The sequence below is a fragment of the Mirounga leonina genome, unplaced genomic scaffold (genome assembly GCF_011800145.1).
Source record: "Mirounga leonina isolate KUSES-001 unplaced genomic scaffold, KU_Mleo_1.0 Mir_150, whole genome shotgun sequence".
NCBI classification, from domain to species: Eukaryota; Metazoa; Chordata; class Mammalia; order Carnivora; family Phocidae; genus Mirounga; species Mirounga leonina.
The window spans coordinates 22717616-22742612 of record NW_023270374.1 but is presented as its reverse complement, the minus strand read 5'-3'; the positions used below and the strand labels follow the sequence as shown (position 1 = coordinate 22742612).

The 24997-nt window shown below is 45.0% G+C and overlaps 1 protein-coding gene across 3 annotated transcripts in view; it reads right to left on the bottom strand.

The window, feature by feature from the left end:
* The window catches only part of COMMD7 (COMM domain containing 7), a 52227-nt gene extending 27850 nt beyond the window's left edge, over nt 1-24377 (bottom strand). Inside the window, exons 1-9 of one of the 3 annotated variants that reach the window (XM_035006031.1) lie at nt 24225-24377; nt 16800-16853; nt 16603-16705; nt 6765-6821; nt 6646-6683; nt 6097-6187; nt 5733-5782; nt 5302-5350; nt 4053-4770 (exon numbers count right to left, since the gene is read on the bottom strand). In XM_035006031.1, coding sequence (XP_034861922.1) covers nt 4694-4770; nt 5302-5350; nt 5733-5782; nt 6097-6187; nt 6646-6683; nt 6765-6821; nt 16603-16705; nt 16800-16853; nt 24225-24308 — 603 coding nt within the window. In that variant the 5' untranslated portion in view covers nt 24309-24377 and the 3' untranslated portion in view covers nt 4053-4693. Of the gene's footprint in view, nt 1-4052; nt 5351-5732; nt 5783-6096; nt 6188-6645; nt 6684-6764; nt 6822-16602; nt 16706-16799; nt 16854-24224 lie in introns of those variants that run through there. The other 2 variants (XM_035006030.1, XM_035006032.1) reach the window with 2 other exon arrangements.
* Between the last annotated feature and the right edge of the window lie 620 nt (nt 24378-24997).

Sequence of the window (24997 nt, the reverse complement as noted above, 5' to 3'; positions counted from 1 at the left end):
GCTGGCTGCCTTGTATCTACGATCTCTGTTAAAACTAACCAACAATCTAACTTCCCCAGATTTACTCTTCTAAAGCTAGGTAGGTTCGTTAACAGTTCTGCCATGGAGGATCTACACACAGGCTCATTTCATTTCAACTGACGGGACCTGTGACCAGGTGGGGGTGCGGCGGAGTGGAGCTGACTGTTAGGGTTACTGAGCTGAAAAACAAGTCTTATCGGGAAGCTCACAGGCTGGTGCGGAAGAGAATCCTGGAAACAAATAATGATAATAATTTGATCATAAATAGCTCACCGTTAGTTGAGCAGGCATAGTGATCTGCCCAATAGCCCTGTGAGGCAAGAACTATACCCATTTCACAAAGGAGGATACTAAGGTTCTGAGAAGTCAGGAGCTTGCCTGAGGTCACACCGTTAGAAAGCCGAGGAGCTAGGACTGGAACCAAGCATTCTGACTTGAGCCTACACGCCTGGCTTCTGTTGCAGATGTATTAACAAAGACCAGAGATCTCCTTATAATGGCCTGGACATGTCAGGGGAGGCCCTCAGAGGTGCCCTGGCTGCTACATCATGAAGCATGGGCAAGCACTGTAGGCCCAAGGGGAGAAGAGGCAGATGGCCTCATGGCTTGGCAGCTGTCAGCAGTCTGGTAGGACCAGACACTCCTGTATAGGATACATGCCAAGACGCAAGGCAGATGGAGGGGTAGAAGGTATAAGCAGGGCCAGACTGTGGGGGTTGGGTGTGCTGAGAGATTTGGGCTTTACCCTGGATACCATGCAGAGTCATGAGTGTTTGGATCTGTCTGCTGACATGAGACTTGCCCATACAAGGCTCACACAGGAAACAGATCAGATTGCAGAAGCTATGAGGCTGAAGACTGGGGTGGGACCATCAGGAAGCCGCTGTTGTGATCCAGGCGGAGCAGGGAGGCCTCAGTTGGGCAGGGCAAGGAACTCCTTGGTCAGACTCTGTCCAGTGGCCAGCTGGGTGCAACTCTTATGGATTATCCTGAGATCAGCACTGGATGGCGTACCAGCCTGAATCCATTTCAGGTCTCTCAGAATATCCCTTCTGAACTAAAGCAGGATACCCATGGCTCACAGGGTAGCACTGACCTCTGGCCAGAGACCAGTTTGTCTCTAGGATTCCATTTCCCTATATATAATATGAGTGGATGTAACTAGATTGCATTTTGGGTGTCTTCCTGTTCTGACATTGTGAATTCTTTTTACCTTAGAGCTTCATGGTAGGCACGAGGCCCTCAGAAACCTCAGAGACACATTTGGACACTGTCCAAAGGCACCAATTTGCTCTTTGTAAGATTAATTTGGTAATCCTGCATAAATTGAAACAATCTCTATGTAAGTCAGTTGGGCACTGTGTTAGTTAAGGTTGTGTAACTGACTGGCCTGCTATGTCCAAATATTTGGTCAAACATTATTCTGAATGTTTCTGTGAAAGTGATATTTTGGGGAATGAGACTTTAAATGAGAACATTTAAATTGGTGGGGACACCTGGGTGGCTCAGTCAGTTGAGCGGCTGCCTTTGGCTCAGGTCGTGGTCCTGGGGTCCTGGGGTCAAGTCCGGCATCGGGCTCTATGCTCAGTGGGGAGCCTGCTTCTCCCTCTCCCTCTGCCCCTCCTCTCTCCCCCCTGCTCGTGCTAGCTCTCTCTCTGACAAATAAATAAAATCTTTTTTTAATATATTTTTTTAAAGATTTTATTTATTTATTTGAGAGAGAGAATGAGAAAGAGAGAGCACGAGAGGGGGGAGGGTCAGAGGGAGAAACAGACTCCCCGCTGAGCAGGGAGCCCGATGCGGGACTCAATCCCGGGACTCCATGATCATGACCTGAGCCGAAGGCAGTCGCTCAACCAACTGAGCCACCCAGGCGCCCACAAATAAATAAAATCTTAAAAAAAAAATTTAGGGGCGCCTGGGTGGCTCAGTTGTTACGCGTCTGCCTTTGGCTCAGGTCATGATCCCAGGGTCCTGGGATCGAGCCCCCACATCGGGCTCCCTGCTCAGCGGGAAGCCTGCTTCTCCCTCTCCCACTCCCCCTGCTTGTGTTCCTGCTCTTGCTATCTCTTTGTCAAATAAAAAAAAAAATCTTAAAAAAAAAATTTAAATTGGTGAAACTTTATATCAGAATAAAACAGATTCCCTCCATAAATGTGGGTGGGCCTCATCCAATTAGTTGAAGATCTTAATAGAACAAAGACTTATTCCCCTACCTCCCTGAGCAAGAAGAAATTCTTCTAGTGGACTGCCTTTGGACCCAACTCTTTCCTGGGTCTCCAGCCTGACAGCCTTTCCTGCAGATTTTATTTATTAATTTAAGTTTATTTTTTTTAGTAATCTCTACACCCAATGTGGGGCTTGAACTCATGACCTGGAGATCAAGAGTTGCATGGTCTTTTGACTGAGCCGGCCAGGCACCCCTATCCTACAGGGTTTTTTTGGTTTTTTTTTTTAAAGATTTTATTTATTTGACAGGGAGAGACACAGCGAGAGTGGGAACACAAGCAGGGGGAGTGGGAGAGGGAGAAGCAGGCTTCCCACCAAGCAGGGAGCCCGATGCAGGGCTCGATCCCAGGACCCTAGAACCATGACCTGAGCCGAAGGCAGACGCTTAACGACTGAGCCACTCAGGTGCCCCCCCTATCCTACAGTTTTGTTTTGTTTTGAAGATTTTACTTATTGATTTGAAAGAAAAAGCATGCATGCTGTGTGTGCGAGCAGGGGGAGGGGCTGAGAGAGAGGGAGAGGGAGAGAATACTCAAGCCAATTCCCTGTTGAGCGCAGAGCCTGCTAGATCTCATGACCCTGAGATCATGGCCTGAGCTGAAATCAAGAGTTGGACACTTAACCGACTGAGCCACCCAGGCGCCCTAATTCTGCAGATTTTTGATTTACCAAGTCTCCACGATCATGTGAGCCCATCCTTGAAAATCAATCAATCTCTCTATGGTTCTGTGAATATGCTACAGCCACAGGAAAGAATGTACTTTTATGTCCTCATATGGAAAGTTCTCCAAGATATATTAAGGATAGTATATATAGTGTATAATCATCTGTGTAAACACCAAAAAGAGTGTAAAAATTTAAATTCCTATTGCTTATATGTGGGGGGAAAACCCTCTGGAAGGATATTTAAGAAACAAATAGCAGGGGTAATCTGTTGGAGGAGGGCAGTAGGGAAACCGAGTAAATGGGAGGTAAAGTAGAAGGATCTTTTTGCTTTATTCCTTTTTATATTCTGATAAATGCACATATTCTTTGACCCAGCAATTCCACACCCATATATTTACTTTATAAATATACTTCCACACATGCAAAATGACATACATACAAAAATACTCAAATGCAGCATCATTTATATGAGAAAAAGAATAGAACCAACCTAAACACCTACCAGTAGAAAACCAGTTAAAAAAAATCATCCATCTGAAGAAACATGGTGCATCTGTTACAAAGAATGAGGCTGCTCTGTTTTTTTGTTAGTTTTTCCCTTTCTCTGTTCAGATGTGGAATGATTTCCAAGTGAAGCAGAAAAAAAGCAAGACACAGGATGCTGTGTTTACACTATGCTACCACTTGTGTGGGAAGAAAATCAACCTCCATGCCTATGTACTTGCAAATGCAAAAATATGTCTGGAAGAACATAAACTATAATGGTGGTTACCTGGGGAAAGGAACTAGGTAACTGGGGAATGGGGGTGAGAAGGAATTACTTTACAATGTACCTTTTGAACCATGGGCATGTATTATCTATTCAAAATTTTTAAAAAATTCCTGAGGAGAAATCACATGCTAGGTGGGGACCTAAAGTCATCAGAACACGAAGCACTCATGCTTTTCATGATGTTTTTAACCCGAGTCTCCCCTGAACTGCTCTTACAAATACCACCTTCGGACTACAGCTAATTTCACTGAAGACTCAGGGCCTTCAACAAAACCAGGAAAATAAATGTTGAAGATTAGAGCACTAGCGCTCTGCAAGGCAGATGACTCTTTCATCCATGCATAGAGACAACTAGATTCAGACCTTTTCTTTAGAACCTTTTTTTTATTCATCATCTAACCAACAGAGAAGGTCAGCCTGAACCAAAACAAGCTAAAATAGCCTCATTACAACACAACAGGGCACAACCGGAAATGAGGACAGAGGTTGGCCTCAGTTCTTTTCAGAGCAGACCAAGCAAGTATTTACACACAGGTGCCCCATTAAAAACTGATTAGCAATGCACCACCACCACCACAAATGCAGAGTGTGTAGCAAAATCGCTGGGGGCTCCCCACATGTGTCAGCCATAAATAAGCCCTTGCTTTTTTGAGGGGAGGGTGATCAGCGTGCATCTTGAGTGATGGCACCATCTGTTTACTCTGGAACTTTGATGGGGAGGTAACCATTTACTTCCTCCCCTGAATTTGAGATGCAGTAATAGCCTGTCTGAATACCTAAAAAGTGTCCTGGGAGATAGGTGCTGGAGGTTCTCTTAACAAAGAATTCACAGAGTAATCGTATAGGGCTCTTTAAGTACTTAATCCCGTTGTTTTCCAGAAACCTTTGCACCTGGGCTCCCAAGAAGCAAGCAGGGCCCTTATCAGCACCCCACAGGCCTGTGAGTGAGGTGCCTCTCAGAGCAGCCACCCATGGAAGAGAAGGGGGCAGGGAAGGGGCCAGAAATCAGCTCAAACACTCCATGCTGGTTCTGACTCGCTCCATCTCGTGCAGGAAGCTGTAGAACTGAGGCAAGGTTAATTCTGGGGAGAGAAAATTCAGCTTCAGGTAAATGTTTCCAACTCCACAGAATCATCCAAGAAAATGAATTTCCACCCAGAGATTTTTTTTTTCTTTTTCGACTTAGTACATCTAAGCAGCTCTTGATGGGTAATTGACCATAATAAAGAACTGAGAGCCTTGAACACAGAAAGGTTCTCGGCTCCATACAAAAGTAGAGAATTTAAAAATGGCATAACTCCACAGCACAAAGAGATGAAAGGGCATTATTCAGGATGTTCAGCACGACTTTTGCAGCAAGAGCTGCTTGCTCTTCAATCTTTGCCGTCCCTTCTCCCTGTGCTTTCCTTTTTTTCAAAGAGGCTCTTCAACTGTGGGGTCTCCAACCTGCTGATGGCTTATTATTTATGAGAGGAGAGGCAGTGGAATGGCTACTCCACAGCTCAGGTATGACTTTTTTTCTAGAAGAAATGATCTCTGTGGTGCTTCACAAGCCCACTGACTGAGGAGAACATGGAAAAAGTGAAAAGGCTCAAATAGGAATTCAGACTCACCTATGTACAAATTTTCAGTTTGATTTCCTTTCTTAACCACCAACTTTAACTGATTTAAAAAAACACAAAGGAAATAAAAGTTTAAATTAAAATGATGACAACAGGGCAAAAAAATTCTTGAAATCCTTAACACTAAAACATCGAAGCATCCAGCTTCTGACTTGAGAGTCAAACAGGAGCAATCTGGATCCACGATCACCAAAAACTTCTAACAATTCTCATGACTACAGAACAATCAAGCTTTTAAGAAAAATCTCCGGATCATATTAATCTGAGAGTCGGTGTGTTAGTGACCACGTTTTTGGCTGACAACACTTCTCTGAAGTACACAAGGCACTCCAGTGAACAGCCACTTAAAAAAATCCAATGTCGATTTAATAATTTTTCACCAAGTCAAAAATCTACCCATTTTCACAGATCAGGAGACTTACTTGTAAAAAAATACTTCCCACTTTCTCCAGTTCACTGCTCCCAGATGTTACTGTGACACAAAAGAGAAAAGTAGTAAGTGATGGGCTGACAACGGACCTACTCTGAACACCCCCATCTTGCAGGCTGTCCAGCAGAAGCCGTATAGGGACGAGTATGAGCACAGCAAAACGTGCTCTTCAGGAAGTCAACTTACTGAGAGCCATGGATGGAAACAGCTGCCAAATGCCAATATGGAGAAGCAGCTGCTGGCCCCAACAGTCCGTGAGGACCGAGGACATGTCCTCCCCATGGAAACTAACTGAAGGCCTCTGCAACCCCACCCTACGTCCCCCACATGATCTGGGACTGGCTCTAACTAGTTACCTCCAAATTTCCACTCCATATCTATAAGCTGGTTAATCATCAGAGTCTGTCCTATGGCCCATCGAGCAAGGGTGGGAGCACTCTGTTTCCACTGAAATAAAACCAAAGAGCCAAAGTCATAACAATGGGGAAAAAGCCCCCTCTTCATTCTGCCCCCAACACAGCAATGCTTAGTATTTATACAGACCAGGGGAAGACTGCAGAACCAAGGGTCCAGCCTATATGTACAGATCTGGGATATAGGGGCAGTAAAGAGGGGCAGAAGACGATATAAGTGTTTTCTTTCATTCCAAGATTTAGTCCCAGTTTGGGACAAAAACTGCATGACAATTAAAGTCAGTCAAATCAGATGCAAAACATTAGAGATGCACTAAATACTGCCGTTTAAACACTGTATGTATGTATGTCATTTGCATGAAAGCCATTAAGCTGGGGAAATGACACAGAATGATTGATGGTTTTTCCTTAGTCGACATTTCTCATTTGTTTCTTTTCATGAAATAAAAGCAAACAAACTTAATTAACCTTGATTAAGCGGAATTATGATACCTTTTCGGAAAAGTAAGTGGCTTTCTCCTCACTAAGACCTGTAAGAGAACAGAAAGAGACTTTAACATAATAAAGAGCCGCCAGGCCCGTCACCCTGAGCAACCTTGGCAATGACCTACCAAGAGTTATGAAATCGGCCCGGACCTGATCTGCTGTGAGACTCTTCTTCAAGGCACCTGGGAAATGGGAGAAATCAGTTAAAAAGGGCGTATCAGTTAATCAATTGGCAGTAATTATCAACAGACACAACCGATATGAGAGAGGACAAAGGGGATACACAAAAGACATGGCTAGCTCCAGGAAAATCTCAATCCAGCTGTGGAAAAAAGGCACATAGGAAGCAACTGGAGAATGGGACAGCATGCTTTGTTTCTTGTACAACACAAGCGTTGACCCCTCTAGAAACTGTGAAAGAAGTTAGAGAACAAGAATGACTTTATGGAGGGCGCCTGGGTGGCTCAGATGGTTGGGCGTCTGCCTTCGGCTCAGGTCATGATCCCGGGGTCCTGGGATCGAGTCCCGCATCGGGCTCTCTGCTCCTTGGGAGCCTGCTTCTCCCTCTGCCTCTCTCTCTCTGTCTCTCATGAATAAATAAATAAAATCTTAAAAAAAAAAAAAAAAAAGAATGACTTTATGGATTTGGGCCTGGGGGTACCTGATGCGAGGAAAGAATAAGGCCACGGATTCCTGGAGCCAAGTCGGGGAGCTCAATGTCAGGCTGGGCGTAAGGGCAATAGCCTAGAGCTGCACTGTGCAATACAGACCCACTAAAGATGTGGGGTTATTTAAATTTTATTTATTTTTATCCTAGCACCCCCTTAAATTTTAATTAATTAAAATTAAACAAAATTTAAAACTCTGTCCCTTAGTTGCACTCTTTCAAGTCCTCAATGGCCACATGGCTCTGGTGGCCACAGTACTGGACAGTATAGATCAGAGACCATTTCCATCTATTTAGATAGTTCTTTTTTTTTTTTAAGATTTTATTTATTTATTTGAGAGAGAGAGAGAGAGAGAAAGCACTCCATGAGAGGGGGGAGGGTCAGAGGGAGAAGCAGGCTCCCCGCCAAGCAGGGAGCCCGATGCGGGACTCGATCCCGGGACTCCAGGATCATGACCTGAGCCGAAGGCAGTTGCTTAACCAACTGAGCCACCCAGGCACCCCTATTTAGACAGTTCTATTGGACAGAGCTGCCACAGAAAATCAGCTCTCTGGAGGTAATCGAAGATGGACTAACAGCTGGCCTCTACGATTCACAAGTCACTTCCAAAGGGGCCAGGCAAAGTTTCCCCTCAGAAGCCCTGAGAGCACTCCCCTGTGGGGGCTGCTTTGTTCTGCTTGCGAGGTCCAATTCCTGAGAACACGGTGTTGCCAGCAATCTGGGCTTCTAAATGTTTAACCTCCGGTTATAGCCTAGAGTCACAATTTGGCAACCGCTTTAAAATTTTCCACTTCTTAGTCTTCCAGAAGATGACTAATTAAAGAATAAGGGGACATCCACCACCATCAGAGAGGGCCCTGGAGTAATACCCTAAGCTCAACTCCCCACCCCCAGCTCACTCCTGAAAAACAATCCTAGAGGCTGTTTGTCCCCTGCAAAATAAACCATGTAAACAAAGGGAGGAAATCTTTTATCGCCAAAATCAGACTGAGCAAGGAAGCCATAGGGAAATAAAAAAGGCAAGACACCAGGGAACCTTGGCCATAAAGGCCCTCCAAGACCGCCACTTCCTAGCCAATTCAATTAATTCGTAACTACCACACGCACAGCTCCTTAGTGTATATCTAGCTCAAATCCAGTATTTTGCTTGATGATCCCAAAGTACTCTGAAGTGGGGATTACTACTGAAACCTTTAATTTACCAGGAAACTAAAGATCAGAAAGATTAAGCTTTTGGGAAGAAAATCTGGCAAAGCCACATAGTCAACAATTGCACTGTCAACGAGTCCCCCAACAGATGTGCTCCAGAGAGCACACTGAAATATACGTGCGAAGCTCTTTAGCAATGTCAGGAGGGAAGATAAAATGTCAGAAACAGTGTCCAGGTTTTGGTGCATCCACACAGCAGCCTGGGTGCCAAGGTGATTTTGTTAAAACTTGAGTCAGTCAGACCGTGTCTCTGCCCTGCTCAAAACCCTCTTAATAGCTCCGGTTTCACTCACAATAAAATCCAGAGCTCTTACAATGCCCTAAAGGACTGGCCACCTCTAGAACCCCTAAGCTCTTCTCTCCCTCGCTTCCTCAGCTTTTCCTATAATATGCCGGGCAGGTTCAAACTTCCTGGTATTTGCCCTTGCAATTCCCTCTGCTGGGGACGCTCTTTCCCAAATCTGCGGTCCCTTCCCTCATGTCCTTCCAGCTCCTCCTTGAATCTCACCTCCAAGAGGACCCCTGGCTACTCTAATTCAAGGGGAGCTGCTCTTCACCGGTACCCTTCTACTGCTGTACTTTTCTGCGATGCATTCTTAACCACCCAACTTCACGTGACACGTTTACTGTTGGTTTTTCCACTAGAGTATCAGTTTGATGAGAAAAAGGACTTGGTCTATTTTGTTCATTGTTGTGTCCCAAGCCATACTTCAAAAAATATATTTACATCATGCTAGGCTTCAAGCCCTTGATTAATTAATTAATCTTTCTTTTTATTAATTAATCAAGATAGAATTGACTCCGCACTCAGTGGGGAGTCTGCCTCAGGCTTCTCTCTCTTCCTCTACCCCTCCCCTCCACCTCCCCCAATCCAGCGTGCAGGCTCTCTCTCTCAAATAAATAAGCAAATCTTAAAAAAAAGAGGGAGAGATACAATGGACATATAACATCGTGTAAGTTTAAGGTGTACAACCTGTTGATCTGATACATTTATATATGGCAATATGACTGCCACTACAGCATTAACTAATACCTCTATCACATCACATAATTGTCATCTCCTTTCTGTGCTGAGAACCTTTAAGATCTTTTTTTTTTTTTTAAGATTTTTATTTATTTTTATTTGAGAGAGAGACAGAGCTAGAGCACAAGCAGGAAGAGGAGGCAGAGGGAGAGGGAGAAGCAGACTCTCCACTGAGCAGGGAGCCCTACTCGGGGCTCGATCCCAGGACCCTGAGATCATGACCTGAGCCGAAGGTAGACGCTTAACCGACTGAGCCACCCAGACACCCCCAGAACTTTTAAGATCTAAGCTCTTACTGGGACACCTGGGTGGCTCAGTCTGTTGAGCCCTGCATCGAGCTCCTGCTTGGTGGGGAGTCTGCCTCTCTCTCTCCATCTGCCTCTCCCCCAGTTCATGCTCTCTCTCACTCTCTCTCAAATAAATAAATAAAATCTTTAAAAAGATCTAAGCTCTTAGCAGTTTTAAAGTTTATAATACAGTATTGTTAATTATAGCTCTTAACTTCTTTTTCAGCTTTCTCCTTTGGTGATTCCTTTGTCCTAAGCACATGACAGACCTGAAGCCTTGACTCTATGTCAGACAGAAAGAAAATTATAAATCCAGGGCTGGAGTCCCCAGAACATGCCACTTAGGGAAATTTGAGAATGTCCTTCTTTAAACACAGATAACCATCTGAGATGGTTTATAAAGTCCTTGAGCACCAATTTTCACCGAACAGTTGCCTTAGGCAAACCCTTATTGCCATCAAACACTATGGGGGACAAGACAAAGGTGTATGTCCAGGGTGAGGGTTCTACTTTTGCCAGGAAACAGTTGGAAAACTAGTGTATTGTTCTTCTAGTCAAAAATCTATATAAACTTTTTCAGTGTAATAAGGGAAGCCCAAGGAACAGAACTAAGCATTGGTTAAAACTCCAGGAGAAGGAAGCAGATGGGAGAGAGTAAGGCACGTTCAGCCAGTGATTACTGACCCTGAAGGCTGACCAGCTGAATCCACTTCTCTGAGGCTCGTGGAAAGACAGAAGTCATAGTCACTGTATGTGCATTTACTGAGGACCTGCTCAGTGCCAGCACTATGCTAGCTGCTGGGAAACATCAATGACCCACAAAGACAACGTCTGCCCTTGTGAGGCTTACATTCTATTGGGAAGCAAAAGACCACAACAATAATGTAACAAGTAAGAAAGCCATATAGAGTATGACTGAAAAGTGCCACAGAGAAAAGTAATAAATACAGCGGGTGAGGCTGGGAGTCCTGGGGAACTTAGCTCAACAGTTGATTAAAAATCATGTGTGATGGGACGCCTGGGTGGCTCAGTTGGTTAAGTGACTGCCTTCGGTTCAGATCATGATCCTGGAGTCCTGGGATCAAGTCCCGCATTGGGCTCCCTGCTGAGCAGGGAGTCTGCTTCTCCCTCTGGCCCTCCCCTCTCTCAAATAAATAAAATCTTAAAAAAAAAAAAAAAAAAATCATGTGTGAGGGGCGCCTGGGTGGCTCAGACATTTAGCATCTGCCTTCGGCTCAGGTCATGATCCCAGGGTCCTGGGATCGAGCCCTGAGTAGGGCTCCCTGCTCAGCAGGAAGCCTGCTTCTCCCTTTCCCACTCCCCCTGCTTGTGTTCCTGCTCTCGCTGTCTCTGTCAAATAATAAAATCTTTAAAAAAAAAAGTACCATTTGTGACTACTGTTCAATGCTGATTACTCTGTTTTTGCCCAGCCACAAAGAACTCCTTTGGGAAAGGAGAAGGGGAGTTATCACCTTTTCTTAAAAAACAATCGGGCGCCTGGGTGGCTCAGTTGGTTAAGCGACTGCCTTCGGCTCAGGTCATGATCCTGGAGTCCCGGGATCGAGTCCCGCATCGGGCTCCCTGCTCGGCAGGGAGCCTGCTTCTTCCTCTGACCCTCCCCCCTCTCATGTGCTCTCTCTCTCCTCTCATCCTCTCTCTCAAATAAATAAATAAAATCTTTAAAAAAACAAACAAACAATCAGTTACCCACAAGGGCCAGATATCTTGCTAAGTATTAAAATAAAACCAGGCTTAAACAGTAGCCCTACAGCCAAGTTATCTGTAATCCAGGAGTTACCTGTGTCTAAAAGACAAGCAGTGCACTGCACTCACTGAAGTATTTCACATTTAGTATCTTTCTCTATTCTTATAATGATGTATGAACTCCTATTATAAGCTCTGTTTTCTGAGGACACTGATTCTCAGAGAGGTTCAGTAACTTGGCTCAAGATATCAAAGCTGTTAAGTAGCCATGGTGACAAGTAAACACACAAGGGCCATCCAGCAACCAAATGCCATGTGGGGACCCTCCCTGGATCCTGATGAGAGGAACCAACTACAAACAAACAAAATGCACGAGACAATGGGGACATCTGAACACTGACTGCATATTTTAATTTCAGATACGATAATGGCATTGTGGTTTGATAAGGGGGAAAAGGGCCTTTATCTTTTAGAGATAATGACTAGGTATTCAGAAATGAAATGATATGACCTCTGAGGTATGCTTTAAAATAATCCAGTTTGGACAGCAGTGAGAAGTGGGAGGGGTGTAGATGGAACAATCTGGCTATGGGCTGATAACTACTGAAGTCAGGTGTTTTTAAGAATTACATACTAAGTAGTAAAAGAAAAACATTAAAAAACAAAAACAAAAGCCACTGGGCTTTATGCCAACCATGGGAGATACTGGCCCCAGCTTTTCCTCTGTAAGATCCTAAGCAAGTCACTTCCCTTCTCTAAGGCTCTGTCTCTTTATCTGTAAGACAAAGATTAGACTAGATCAGCACTTACAAAAAGCTTTTACCTGACCCGCTCCCTGCAAGAAGAAAGAGTAGGAGGGGAAGAAGATGGGTTTCATGGTTAACTGTTTCTCAGATACTGGATAAGCAGGTTTCTTTATTGTGGGCCTTTTCAGAGCCTGAGATATGTTAATATGTATGTCTCTCCAAGATTCCAAGGCTGGGGGAGTGGGAGGGGACAGTATTTCCTGCTTTTGGCTGACCACACAAGCCTTTTCTGGAAGAAAACACCAATTTGGGGACAACTGATCTGGAGGGTGGCGGCTCCCCCAGCTCTGACAAGCTATACTTCTATGAGGAGGCCTTACTGCAAGGCAGGCCCAGGATGAGGGACAAGGAAGAGGGTGAGGACCTGGAGGCCCTTACATTTCAGATGACATTAGGAAAAAGCCTCGAATGCCACACTGAGGATTACGGACCTCACCATGCGAAGTCAACAGTTGTGAGGAGCAACATGATCCCCAGCTGTGCTGCAGGAGTGTCCTCCAGGCGAGGTTGGAACCAGGCATGGAAGAGTAGAGGTGGAGATGTTACTGCTCACAATGAGGCAGGAAGGACTAAGAACTTGTTCTGGGCTGAGGAAGAGAAGTGACTTATAAGCTACGCCCTCAGACGCTTAGTCCTCATAATCGGGAGAAGGCATAGGACTGAAATTAACTGAACTATCAATACATAAAGCTAAAGTTTAGCCAACACTGTATTAAGTACTTTGCATATATTAACTCATTCATTCCTAATGCATAACCATACTGCTCTTATTACTGTTTTTCAGATAAGAAACGGAGGCTGATTTGACCAAGGCTGAATAGCTATATAGGTGATGTGACTAACACTCAAATCCACGTGAGCCTGTCAAGCCCACCTCTTGAATGGTATGCTATGAGTTCCTCAGGGTTCTCTGCACCTATAGAAAATGATCTGCTATAAACAATGACAATCAATCTTGCCTAAAAAATATACACCCAACATCCCCTGGGAGGGTCATAGGATCTCCCAAGTTCAGTTCAACTCATGCAGCATGTACTAAGCATCTGCTTTATGTCATCACTTTACTTGTAACCTTGGCTCAGGAAAGAAGTACAAGATCCTCCCCGGACTTCAAAGAACAAGCTCTCTGTCAAAGCCACAAAACAGACACATGTAAAACAGCCCGAGCAATAGAAAACTGTAAACGATTATGGTCCAAAATGATAACTATAGATAAAAACCATCTCTCGGGAGCTGAGAGGAAGGGAGGGCACTGCGGATTGAAGTGGTTTAGGAAGGCTTTCTGAGGCAGCACAGGGGCGGGAGTTCCCGGGTTGGGGAGGACTGAAGGCAGTCTGACGGGACTGAGGGGGTGGGGAGCAGAGCTAACGAAGACTGGAAAGAAGGGAGGCAGGGACACCAGAAGACCGAAGTCTCCTGAAAAATCAGTGTCTACAACAGCTGTCAGGTAGACAGGTCTCTACCCAGAGACAAACCCATCCCCACAGGTATAGGCCAGAATGAGAACGACAACTCTGGCACTGCACCCCGGGTCCCTACCCTACAGAAACACTCACACGGGAGAGTGTACAATGTCCTGAGGCCATTCGCTGTGGCACTGTTTGTTTTTTTAATTTTATTTATTTATTTGAGAGAGAGAGAATGAGAGAGAGTACATGAGAAGGGGGAGGGTCAGAGGGAGAAGCAGACTCCCCGCCGAGCAGGGAGCCCGATGCGGGACTCGATCCCAGGACTCCAGGATCATGACCTGAGCTGAAGGCAGTCGCTCAACCAACTGAGCCACCTGTGGCACTGTTTCTAAGAGTGGAAGGTTACAAAGATGTGCAGCAACAGGAAACCCCCGACCAGCTGAAGAGACACCCAGCACATGGTACATTACAGTCCTCAGAAGAATGAAGTCGACATGGAGAAATCTCCATGCATGACGTACCACACAGGAAAAAATACAAGCTGCAAGAGCACTTTTTTTTTTTTTAAGACTTTATTTATTTGACAAAGAGAGACACAGCGAGAGAGGGAACACAAGCAGGGGGAGTGGGAGAGGGAGAAGCAGGCTTCCTGCTGAGCAGGGAGCCCAATGCAGGGCTCAATGCGGGGCTCGATCCCAGGACCCTGGGATCATGACCTGAGTCGAAGGCAGACAGACGCTTAACGACCGAGCCACCCAGGAGCCCCATGCAAGAGCACTTTTATGGTTTACTACCAGTCATGAAAAACAAAACTACATGAATGTCTATGTGCGTGTCTGCCAGTGGACGTGAAAATATAAAAGGATATACACCAAATGCGATGGTGTCAGGAGAGCAGATAGGGATTTTTCACTTCTGACTCTGCACTGTTGTAGGTTTGCAATGAAAATTTATTCCCGTGTTACAAAAGACTGCACATTGTCATCCAGCCTTTGGTTCACATGCCTTTAACCCACCACAAGGGCAACAAATGCAAGAATCATACAGAGGATGAGAAAATTTCACAGCTGGAAACCTCAGGATGTTCTGATTCAAGCCCCCAGAACCTCAGGAGCAAAGGACAGGCAAAGGAAAGGACCTGCACTAAGATATGCGAAGGCACCCAACAGGAACAAACAAATGAGGCTCCCAACTTTCAGTGCACCACTGGGCTGAGAGCTTGGGAAGATCAGTCTACTGCCAATTTGTAAAATGTGCAAACCAGGGATGCTGTTTTACCTCCTCTCAGCCTGGTCAACATTGATTCATTCTTTGAGACTAGCCTCAAACGTCGCCTCTCTCTTTACATAAAATTAACTTGTGATTAAATTGCCAAATCTAGCATCTCTTTAGACAATATACAGTCAAAAATAAACAATTAAGACAGCCTGTAGTCCTTCCACCCAGATATAGCCACAGTTAACATTTTTTTTCTTTACAAAAATAGGACTGTGGTATAATAAACTATCATTTTTATTAAATAGTAATATTGTGAACGATTTTCCATATCATTACATTTTCCTCATCAGCATCTTTTTAAATTATTACAGAATTTGAAAAATAAGAGCAACCTCTTACTGAGGTACTACATTATGCATATCATTTACATTATCTCAATCTTCAAAACAAGCCCCCTTCACATACCAAGAAAAAGCTCAGATTGGCGGAACAATGTTAGGAGAGGGGTTGTTGCTAAGGCTTGGGAGAGACTGGGTACCTGGACAAAGTGACACTACTCAGCAACTGACAGACCCACATCTACCTAACTCAAGACCATGAATTTTTGACCACCACAATATTCCCCTGTAAAAACAGACCACAGCGCATTATACTAATCTCTAACTGCTGGGCAATTTGTTTCTAATTTTTCTGTATCATCAAAACAGTGGTATGATGGATATCCCTACAGCTAAACCTTTGTGATCACCTCCCTCCTGGCTAGAAACTTTTCCTGATTGCTTAGGCATATTACTTCTGAAACCATCTGCAGTGAAAGAACTTTTTTATTTTCAATCCATCATGGACTAATATTTTTGTAAAGTACAATGAAAAATTTAAAAAAATGTTACAAAATATAAGCCCCAAATAGTTATAATGGTAAATTTTACATTATGTATATTTTACCACATTAAATAAAAAAAAATACAAGCCCCTGGGGTGCCTGGCTGGCTCAGTCGGTAGAACTTGCAACTCCTGATTTGGGGGTTGAGTTTGAGCCCCATACTGGGTGTAGAGATTACTTAAAAATAAAATCTTAAAAAAAAAAATACAAGCCCCATTAAAAAAAAAAAAAGTGGTTTCTTTTTTTTTTTAAAGATTTTATTTATTTATTTGAGAGAGAATGAGAGAGAGCACATGAGAGGGGGGAGGGTCTGAGGGAGAAGCAGACTCCCTGCCGAGCAGGGAGCCCGATGCGGGACTCGATCCCGGGACTCCAGGATCATGACCTGAGCCGAAGGCAGACGCTTACCCAACTGAGCCACCCAGGCGCCCAAAACCAGTGGTTTCAAAAATTTTTACCGAATTGCTATAAAAGCTTCTAAATGCTTATTCTCAATTTCTGTACTTACTGTGCAGAGGACCAGACAGCAGTTTGGGGATAGAAGCTGGGATGCAGATTGCACTTTGAGCTGTACTCTGTTACATTTTCCTGCAGTTGTCTGTGTACCTGGCTTCCCTCCCTAGACTTCGAGTCCTGCCCACGCCTGGTTCTCTACCGAATGCACTGGCTCAGTGCCCAGAGCAGCTTGCCGACTCTGTGGACTGAAAGAATTCAAGTAACATCTCCGGCCTCAGCTGCTAAGAGAGGCTACTCACCGTTTGGAACCAGAAGGAGGCTTTTCACGATGCTTCTGAGAGGGCCAAGACTGATCTGATTGGTGGTGGCAAACTCAGAGAGCTGAGCCAGAAACCTTTCCACCTGCAGAAAGGGAACAAAGCAGGCCTTCACTTGCTTAGCATCTCAGGGCTGTAGACCCACACTCAGGAACTCTCCTTATCACGAGGTACTTTACCTCTTTTGGCTCAGTTAGGAAGTGGAAGAGCACTTCTGTCAAGGCCGAGAACTGCTGTGAAGAGAATAACACAGAAATTCAGTAACATTCTACTCCTGGGTCAGCATTCCCCCGTCCCATCCAACTATAGACTCTTGAGAGAACACACAGGTGTTGATACCTGTTTGATCATCTTAAAGTTCAAATATGCACAACACCCACTACCCAGTGTCAATATATCAGTACTACTATATTGTCTGAAAAACTCGTATATTTTATTGGAACACTTGGGAGATACATATTGCGATTGTGAGTGTATGCACACACATGCACATACATATCTCAAGGGTCCAAGTATGTACACACACACACACACACACACACACGACCTGAGAGGGAGATCACTGGAAGATTAATAGTAGTTGCTTTTTGGGCACCTGGGTGGCTCAGTTGGTTAAGCGACTACCTTCGGCTAAGGTCATGATCCTGGAGTCCCGGGATTGAGTCCCACATCGGGCTCCCTGCTCAGCGGGGAGTCTGCTTCTCCCTCTCCCACTCCCCGTTTGTGTTCCCTCTCTCACTGTGTGTTTCTCTGTCAAATAAATAAATAAAATCTTAAAAAAATAAAAAATAAAAAATAAATAGTAGTTGCTTTTTTCTTGTTTATATTTCCACATATTTATTATTCAAACATAAGCCAATCCAAATAATGATTTCTTCTTCTTCCACACCCCACAAATGTTAACATATATACATTTTTTTTTTCTCTACCTTGTCTTTCAAAGCAGTTATTTCTGTGTAGTGGTATTTTGGGTGATTTTTATTTTCTTCTGTCTATCCATATTTTCTGGGTTTCTTCCCCACAATAAACATTATGTATATGACAAAACAGTAGAGTTTACACTTTATTATCTACTGTCCTAGAACAGTCTCTTATTCTTTTTTTTTTTTTTTAAAGATTTTATTTATTTATTTGACAGAGAGACAGCGAGAGAGGGAATACAAGCAGGAGAGTGGGAGAGGGAGAAGCAGGGGAGTGGGAGAGGGAGAAGCAGGTTCCCCACCCAGCAGGGCGCCCGACCTGGGGTCAGGAATCCAGCAGAAGGCAGATGCTTAATAACTGAGCCACCCAGGTGCTCCTCTTATTCTTTATTTTTTTAAGATTTTATTTTATTATTTTTAAAAGTTTGTTTTCACTTTTTTTTTAGTAATAAAATTAAATGACTCTCCCTGCCCCTCCCCCCCAATTCAGTCCCACTGCCCACAGGTGGTTACTGCTAACACCTTTGTGGCCTTCCCAGAATTGCATTTGAATTTAATTTCTTTTAAATACAAAGGAGATGGGGCGCCTAGGTGGCTCAGATGGTTAAGCGTCTGCCTTCGGCTCAGTTCATGATCCCAGGGTCCTGGGATCGAGCCCCACATCAGGCTCCTGGCTCAGCGAGGAGCCTGCTTCTCCCTCTCCCTCTGCCTCTCTCCCTGCTCATGCTTTCTCTCTCTCTATCTCTGTGTCTCAAATGAATAAATAAATAAAAATCTTTAAAAATAAATAAAAATCTTTTAAAATAAATAAATAAATACAGAGGAGATGATGGGGCACCTGGGTGGTTCAGTTCTTAAGCATCTGCCTTCTGCTCAGGTCCTGATCCCGGGGTCCTGGAATCGAGCCCTGCATCTGGGCTCCCTGCTCTGCGGGAAGCCTGCTTCTCCCTCTCCCACTCCCCCTGCTTGTGTTCCCTCTCTAGCTGTGTCTCTCTGTCAAATGAATAAATAAAATCTTAAAAAAAAAAATACAAAGGAGATGATAGTGAACCTACACCCTGCACCTTGCTTTTTTTCATCCAATTATATCTTAGAGATTCATCTTGTCAGTAGATATAATTCTACCAGTCTTTTTTTTTTTTTTTTAAGATTTTATTTATTTGTCAGAGAGAGAGAGCACAAGCAGGGGGAGAGGCAGGCAGAGGGAGAAGCAGGCTCCCTGCTGAGCAGTGAGCTTGACTCCGGGCTCAGTCCCAGGACCCCGGGATCATGACCCGAGCCCAAAGCAGGCGCTTAACTGACTGAGCCCCTCAGGAATCCCTCTACCGTTTTTAAAAAAGATTTTATTTTCTTTAAGTAATCTCTACACTCAACTTGGGGTTTGAACTGACAACCCGAGATCAAGAGTAGCACACTCCTCCAACCAAGACAGCCAGACACCCCTCTACCCAATTCTTTTAACAACTGCACAGCATTCAACTGTATATACTTAGGGGGTGTGTGCCTGCTTTGTTGTTATTCTAAATAATACTGCAATGAATATCCTCCCACATATTTCTTTGTGACATATGTGTCTATAAAATACATTTTTAAAATGTATCTTAGGTCAAATGATATATGCATTTTAAATTCTGAGAAAATGTTGCCGAACTGTCTTGCAAAGAAGTTGCATGGATTTATACTCCCACCTGCACAGAGGTTTCTACTTTCTAAAAACTTCATGGATATTCCCTGGAAACATTTTAACCAAGCCTGATCCAGGGGTTGTCTTTCTGCAGTCATAATGATAGTGGTATTAGCCTTGCATAACTACTGATTCTATATAGTAAAAACAGGAAAAGTCAGTGACTAGTTTCAGACTGTGTCCTCAGACTATGAGTTTTCCTTATTTCCCCCTGCAATCTGTGGACTGTCAGATCTTTGGCTAACTGTATTTCCTATGTCACCCCGGGCCTTTTAAGAAATGGAGCAGCTGAGAAGCCTGCCAGTAGCTTTTCCATTTCCAGCCCTGAGCCTAGCATTCAGGCTCAACCTCCCTGTGAGGCCTCAACCTAATCTGGTCTGTAGGACACACTGAGCCCCATCCCTATCTCCTCTTTTCCAAAGCCTCCTTTATCCTTCAATGTCCTGCTGCCAAGACACCATGACCCTCCCAACAAGAAAGTGACCTACCCAGATTCTTAACTTCTGAGGCTCCCTCCTGGAACCTTGCCTGAGGGCACTTAGAATTTTAAATCTTGATAAGAAACACAGACTTGTCTTAGCAGAGAAGGTTCCTTGTATGCCTTCGGATGGTCAGAGTCGTAGTTATTACAAGTGCACAGTTAAGTATTTGTTGAATAAATCTTCTCTAAACACCTTCCCCATTCTTTGCCTTTATATCTGCATAGCTGTCTCCTTCTGGAATGTTCATCTGCTCGTCACCATCCATGAAATCAAATCTTAACTATTCTCACCAGTAAATGTATGGAAAGACGGTCAAGATCATTCCAGATGAGAAATGCAAATCAGTAAAATAAGGAAGTACCACTTTTTAACTTATCAGATCTTCAAAAATAAAAGTTTGATAACACCAGTGCTGGTGAAAGTACCAGGAAACAGATATGCTTGCACTGTTGATGAGAGGATAAAACTGGGACAACCTTTCCAGGCGGCAATTTGATAGTTGTATCTAATTTTTAAATGCTTGTATCTCTTGACCTAGTAATTCCACTGCAGGAAGTATATCCTTCAGATATGTTTCAAAAAGTAAACCCAGACACATTTACACAAAGCAATCCATTGACAGCATTGTTCATAAAAACAAAAAACTGAAAGCAACTTAAGTGTCTATTAATATACAGCAGGTTAAATAAATTATGGTAGAGCCATTTCAAGGAATATCATCCAATCCCTTTTGTGTAAAAAAAGATTTTAACGGATACCCATATATATACAGGCAGATGCAGACTTTTTTTCTACAAAGACACACAAGACACTATTAAAATGACAGTTTCTGCAGACAAGAGAAATAGATATTTTAACTTTATACCTTTGGGGGCGCCTGGGTGGCTCAGTTGGTTAAACATCTGCCTTTGGCTCGGGTCATGATCCCAGGGTTCTGGGATCCAGCCCCACTTCATGCTCCTTGCTCAGTGGGGAACCTGCTTGTCCCTCTTCCTCCATCCCCAGGCTTGTGCTCTATCTCAAATAAATAAATAAAATCTTTTTTTTTTTTTTTTAAGATTTTTATTTATTTGACAGAGAGAGACACAGCGAGAGGGAACACAGGCAGCGAGAGTGGGAGAGGGAGAAGTAGGCCCCTGGCGGAGCAGGGAGCCCGATGCGGGGCCCAATCCCAGGACCCTGGGATCATGACCCGAGCCAAAGGCAGACACCCAACGACTGAGCCACCCAGTCGCCCCTAAATAAATAAAATCTTAAAAAAAAATTTAGACCTTTGAATACTATTTGAATTTTCTAACTGTATGTGTTGCTTTCATTCACAGCTAGGTGAGATTGTAGACCATTTGTTTTCTTCTTTCTATTTTTCTGAATTTCCTCTCTCATAAACTTTCTAAAAATTATTTTTTTAATCCTATTCTCAAAGATGCACGTTACCTAGGACTGACCACAGGCATCAGAGAACACATCTAGGTGCACTTAGTACTGTGCTGCATCTCTGTTTTCTGACCTGCCCTAGCAGATCACAACTTCCCCGGCATAAGAGGCTGTGTCCATCATGCCTTTGCAAACCCCACTGGGTTTAGTGGCTATTTGGTGTACAGTAGGCATTCAGAAAAATACCCACTGAGTGAGCAATAAATGTTGATTTTAGTATATGTGCTGCCGAAGCAAGCACTGAGCAATAAATGTTGATGCCCACACTGATACACTGATTCTTTTTCTCACTGATGCCTAGGCCTCAGACTTCAAAATAAATTCAGCTAACAGAGTGGGTACTTGGAAAAATCTGATCATTCAACAAAAGGCAGGGCAAGGATTCTGGTAAACTGCTCATCAGGAAAAAGCTTTCTGTGTTAAAAAACAAAGGTAAAGGGGCACCTGACTGGCTCAGTCTAAAGAGGATGCAACTCCCGATATAAGGATTGTGAGTCTGAGCCCCCACATACTGGGTGTAGAGACTACTAAAAACAAACAAACAAACAAACAAACAAAAAACAAACAGGTAAAGATCCAGAGTAGGTTTTTTGTTTGTTTTGTTTTTAAATAGGCTCCACACGCAACGTGGAGCCCAATACAGTCCTAACTCATGATCCTGAGAGGAAGACCTGAGCTGAGATCAAGAGTCAGACGCCCAACCTACTGAGCCACCCAGGCGCCCCCAGAGTATGTTTTAAAGTTAGAATATGAGGGCAAGCTCTGATTTTAAAGAATGTGGTTTATGTTTTTTCCATAAATACCAAGTTGGAGGTAACCTTAGGGATCCTATCATCCTGTAGCCTGAAAAAAGTTTTTTAGCAGCAGAATGTTTTTTATTCTCCAAATGGAAATCTTCCAGAAAATCCTGCCATATAAACAAGTGAAAACTAAGCTACCTAGTTGGGGAGATCACCTACAAAGCTCTGTTGTTTCATTCCCCAAAATCTAAAGTCAAGCATCTGGTCCTGAATTCCCGGCTCCACTTCCTGGCTGCCTGACCTTAAACAGGTCAATTTCTTTCCCGGAACCATTTTTCTTATCTATAAAATGGGAATAACAACAGCACCTACCTTTTTAGGGGTGCTACACATAAAGCACTGGAGAACAATGCCTGCCACATGGTACATGCTCAATAAATGACAGCTATTTTTGTTTAACTGCTCTGTGATTCAGTTTCCTTAATCTGTAAAATGGGGATAATAATAGTACCTACCTCTTAGGGTGGTTCTAAGGACTTAAAGGCTTAATAATATACCTAAGAGCACTTAGAATTGCTGTATGATAAACAGTGGCCACTAGCCACATGTGGCTATTAAACACTTGAAAAAGGCTAGTCTAATTGAGATGTATTATAAATGTAAAGTGCACAGCAGAACCTGAAAAATTAATATCAAAAAGTAAAATATCTCACTGATATTTTCATATGGATTACACGTTGAAATGATAGTATAGTGGATTAAAGAAAACATATTTTGTTTCATTTTTATTTACTTTTTATTAGAGAGAAGATTTTTATTTATTAGAGCACGAGTGGTGTGGAGGAGGGAGGGAGAGGCAAAGGGAGAAGCAGACTCCCTCTTGAGCAAGGAGCCTGACAAAAGAGGGCTCAATCCCAGGACCCTGAGATCATGACCTGAGTCAAAGGTAGACGCTCAACCAACTGAGCCAACCAGGCACCCCTTTATTTATTTACTTTTTATTTATTTAAAGATTTATTTATTTATTTATTTGACAGAGAGACAGACAAGAGGGGGAACACAAGCAGGGGGAGAGGAAAAGGGAGAAGCAGACTCCCCTGCCAGGGAGCCCAACGCAGGACTCAATCCCAGGACCCCAAGATCATGACCTGAGCCACAGGCAGATGCTTAACTGAATGAGCCACCCAGGCGCCCTATTTATTTACTTTTTAATGATGTTATTTTCAAGTAATCTCTACACCCAATGTGGGGCTTGAACTCACAACCCTGAAATCAAGAGTTGCAGCCAAGCGCCTCTCTTTTTAATTTTTATATGTGACTGCTAGAAAATGTAAAGTTAGACTTGTGGCTTGCAATTTATTTATTTCTGTTGGACAAAGGGGTTTCAGAGTATGTCTGGCATTATAATTCGTGTTACTTTATGAGACAACAGTAAGTTGTGGGGGATGCTGAGATGAAGGAGAGGGACCCCACCTCCTGAGAAGTTACAACCCAGTGGGGGAAATAGCTGCACCTTTACAATGGTGATGAGAGGTGTCATTTTAGCCTATTTATTTTGGCTGCCTTGGTGCTTTGAAAAGGGCAGCCCAACCAGCACAGGGGCAGGAAGTTGGCTGGCTGGCATTTGCTGCCTGAACAAGCAAAAAACAGCTTTGCCAGCTCCTCTACTACCAAGGGGGGGGGGGGGGTCCGCCACAGTGAAGAGTATATGGTTTTTTTCTTTGAGGACTACCAGATATTCCCCTTAATTGGGGGTCAGGGGTGTGGCCCTGGTCTCAGGCCCCTCCAGTCCCCACCCTGGCCTGGCCATTACCCAAACCCGTATGTGACCGCGGATTACCTGCCCCCCACTCCAGGCTCCCCCTTCCCCCGGCCCCCGCTGGATGCCAAGACCCCCCGCAGTTTCCCCCACTGGTCTCCCTACCGAACATCTCAGTTCCTCCCTGGCCCACCAAATTCCACAGCTCGCCAAACTCCCACTATTACCTCAGTTCCCCAAACCCCCTTCAGCCTTACGGAGACTTGCCCCAGTTCCTCTAAGACCCCCACAAATTCTCCTCGTTCCCAGGAGTCCCGCCCACCTCTGTGTCCCCACACCCCCCTCCCCGGGACCCCTCAGCTTGCGCCGTAGGCCTCTTGCGATCCCTCGGCCCCCCAAACTCGCCTCAGATCCCCGATTCCCCTTAGCCCGTCCCTGAATCTCCCCAGCGCCACACCGCACACCAGAAGCCCCTCTGCCTGGTCCCTCCCACTCTCCTCACCCCCAGGCGGCCCTCGGCCCACACCCCTCCCCTCCCTCAGCCTCGGGACCCACGCTGGCCCGCGCCCCGGCCGCCCGGCCCACCTGCGCGCCCAGCTGGTTCAGCTGCTGCATGTCGCCGCCCACGGCCTCGGGCACGGGGTCCTGCGTGCAGTGCAGCCGGCCCATGGCGTCCGCCCGGCTCCGCAAGGCCCGCCGCCCCCCAGCTTCCTCCCTCGCCGCCGCCCGCCTCGCCGCGCTTCCGCAGCCGCACTTTCGCCACAGCCGCCGCCGCCGCCGCCGCCGCCGCCGCCGCCGCGCTCCTCCCCCAGCCGGCCCCGGGGCGGGGCGGGGCGCCCTCGCGGAGCTGCGGACACGCGCGGGCCCCGGGGCGGGGCGGCCTCGCGGACACGCGCGGACCCCGGGGCGGGGCGGGGCGCACGAGCCGCGCGGCAGAGGCGCGCGCCGCTGCGACCCCTGGAGAGCCCCAAGGAGCCAAGCTGCCAAACGTGGGATTTCTTAGCGGATCTCCCTCTGGGCGACCCCACAACACAGAGCTTGGCCTCCCTGCGCCCCGGTTGCACTCTCTGTAAAATGAACCCAGGGATGGCGGCTTAACTGAGGTAATTCTCCCAGAACGTTTAGACGATTAGCCTGACACATAGAAGGTCCTTATTCAGTGGCTAGCTGCTATTGACATAGGTATGATGCATTCAGCAGAGTTCTTGTTGCACGCCTACTGTGCCAGGCCAGGGGGATAGAGAAGTGAACAACGCAGGCCCAGTGTCCCTCCTTAGGAGAGCTTATATCAGAGCAGAGCAGTAAGGACTCAAATTTGGGCTTGCATCAGCATCTTCTGGAGGGCTTGGTGTAAGGCA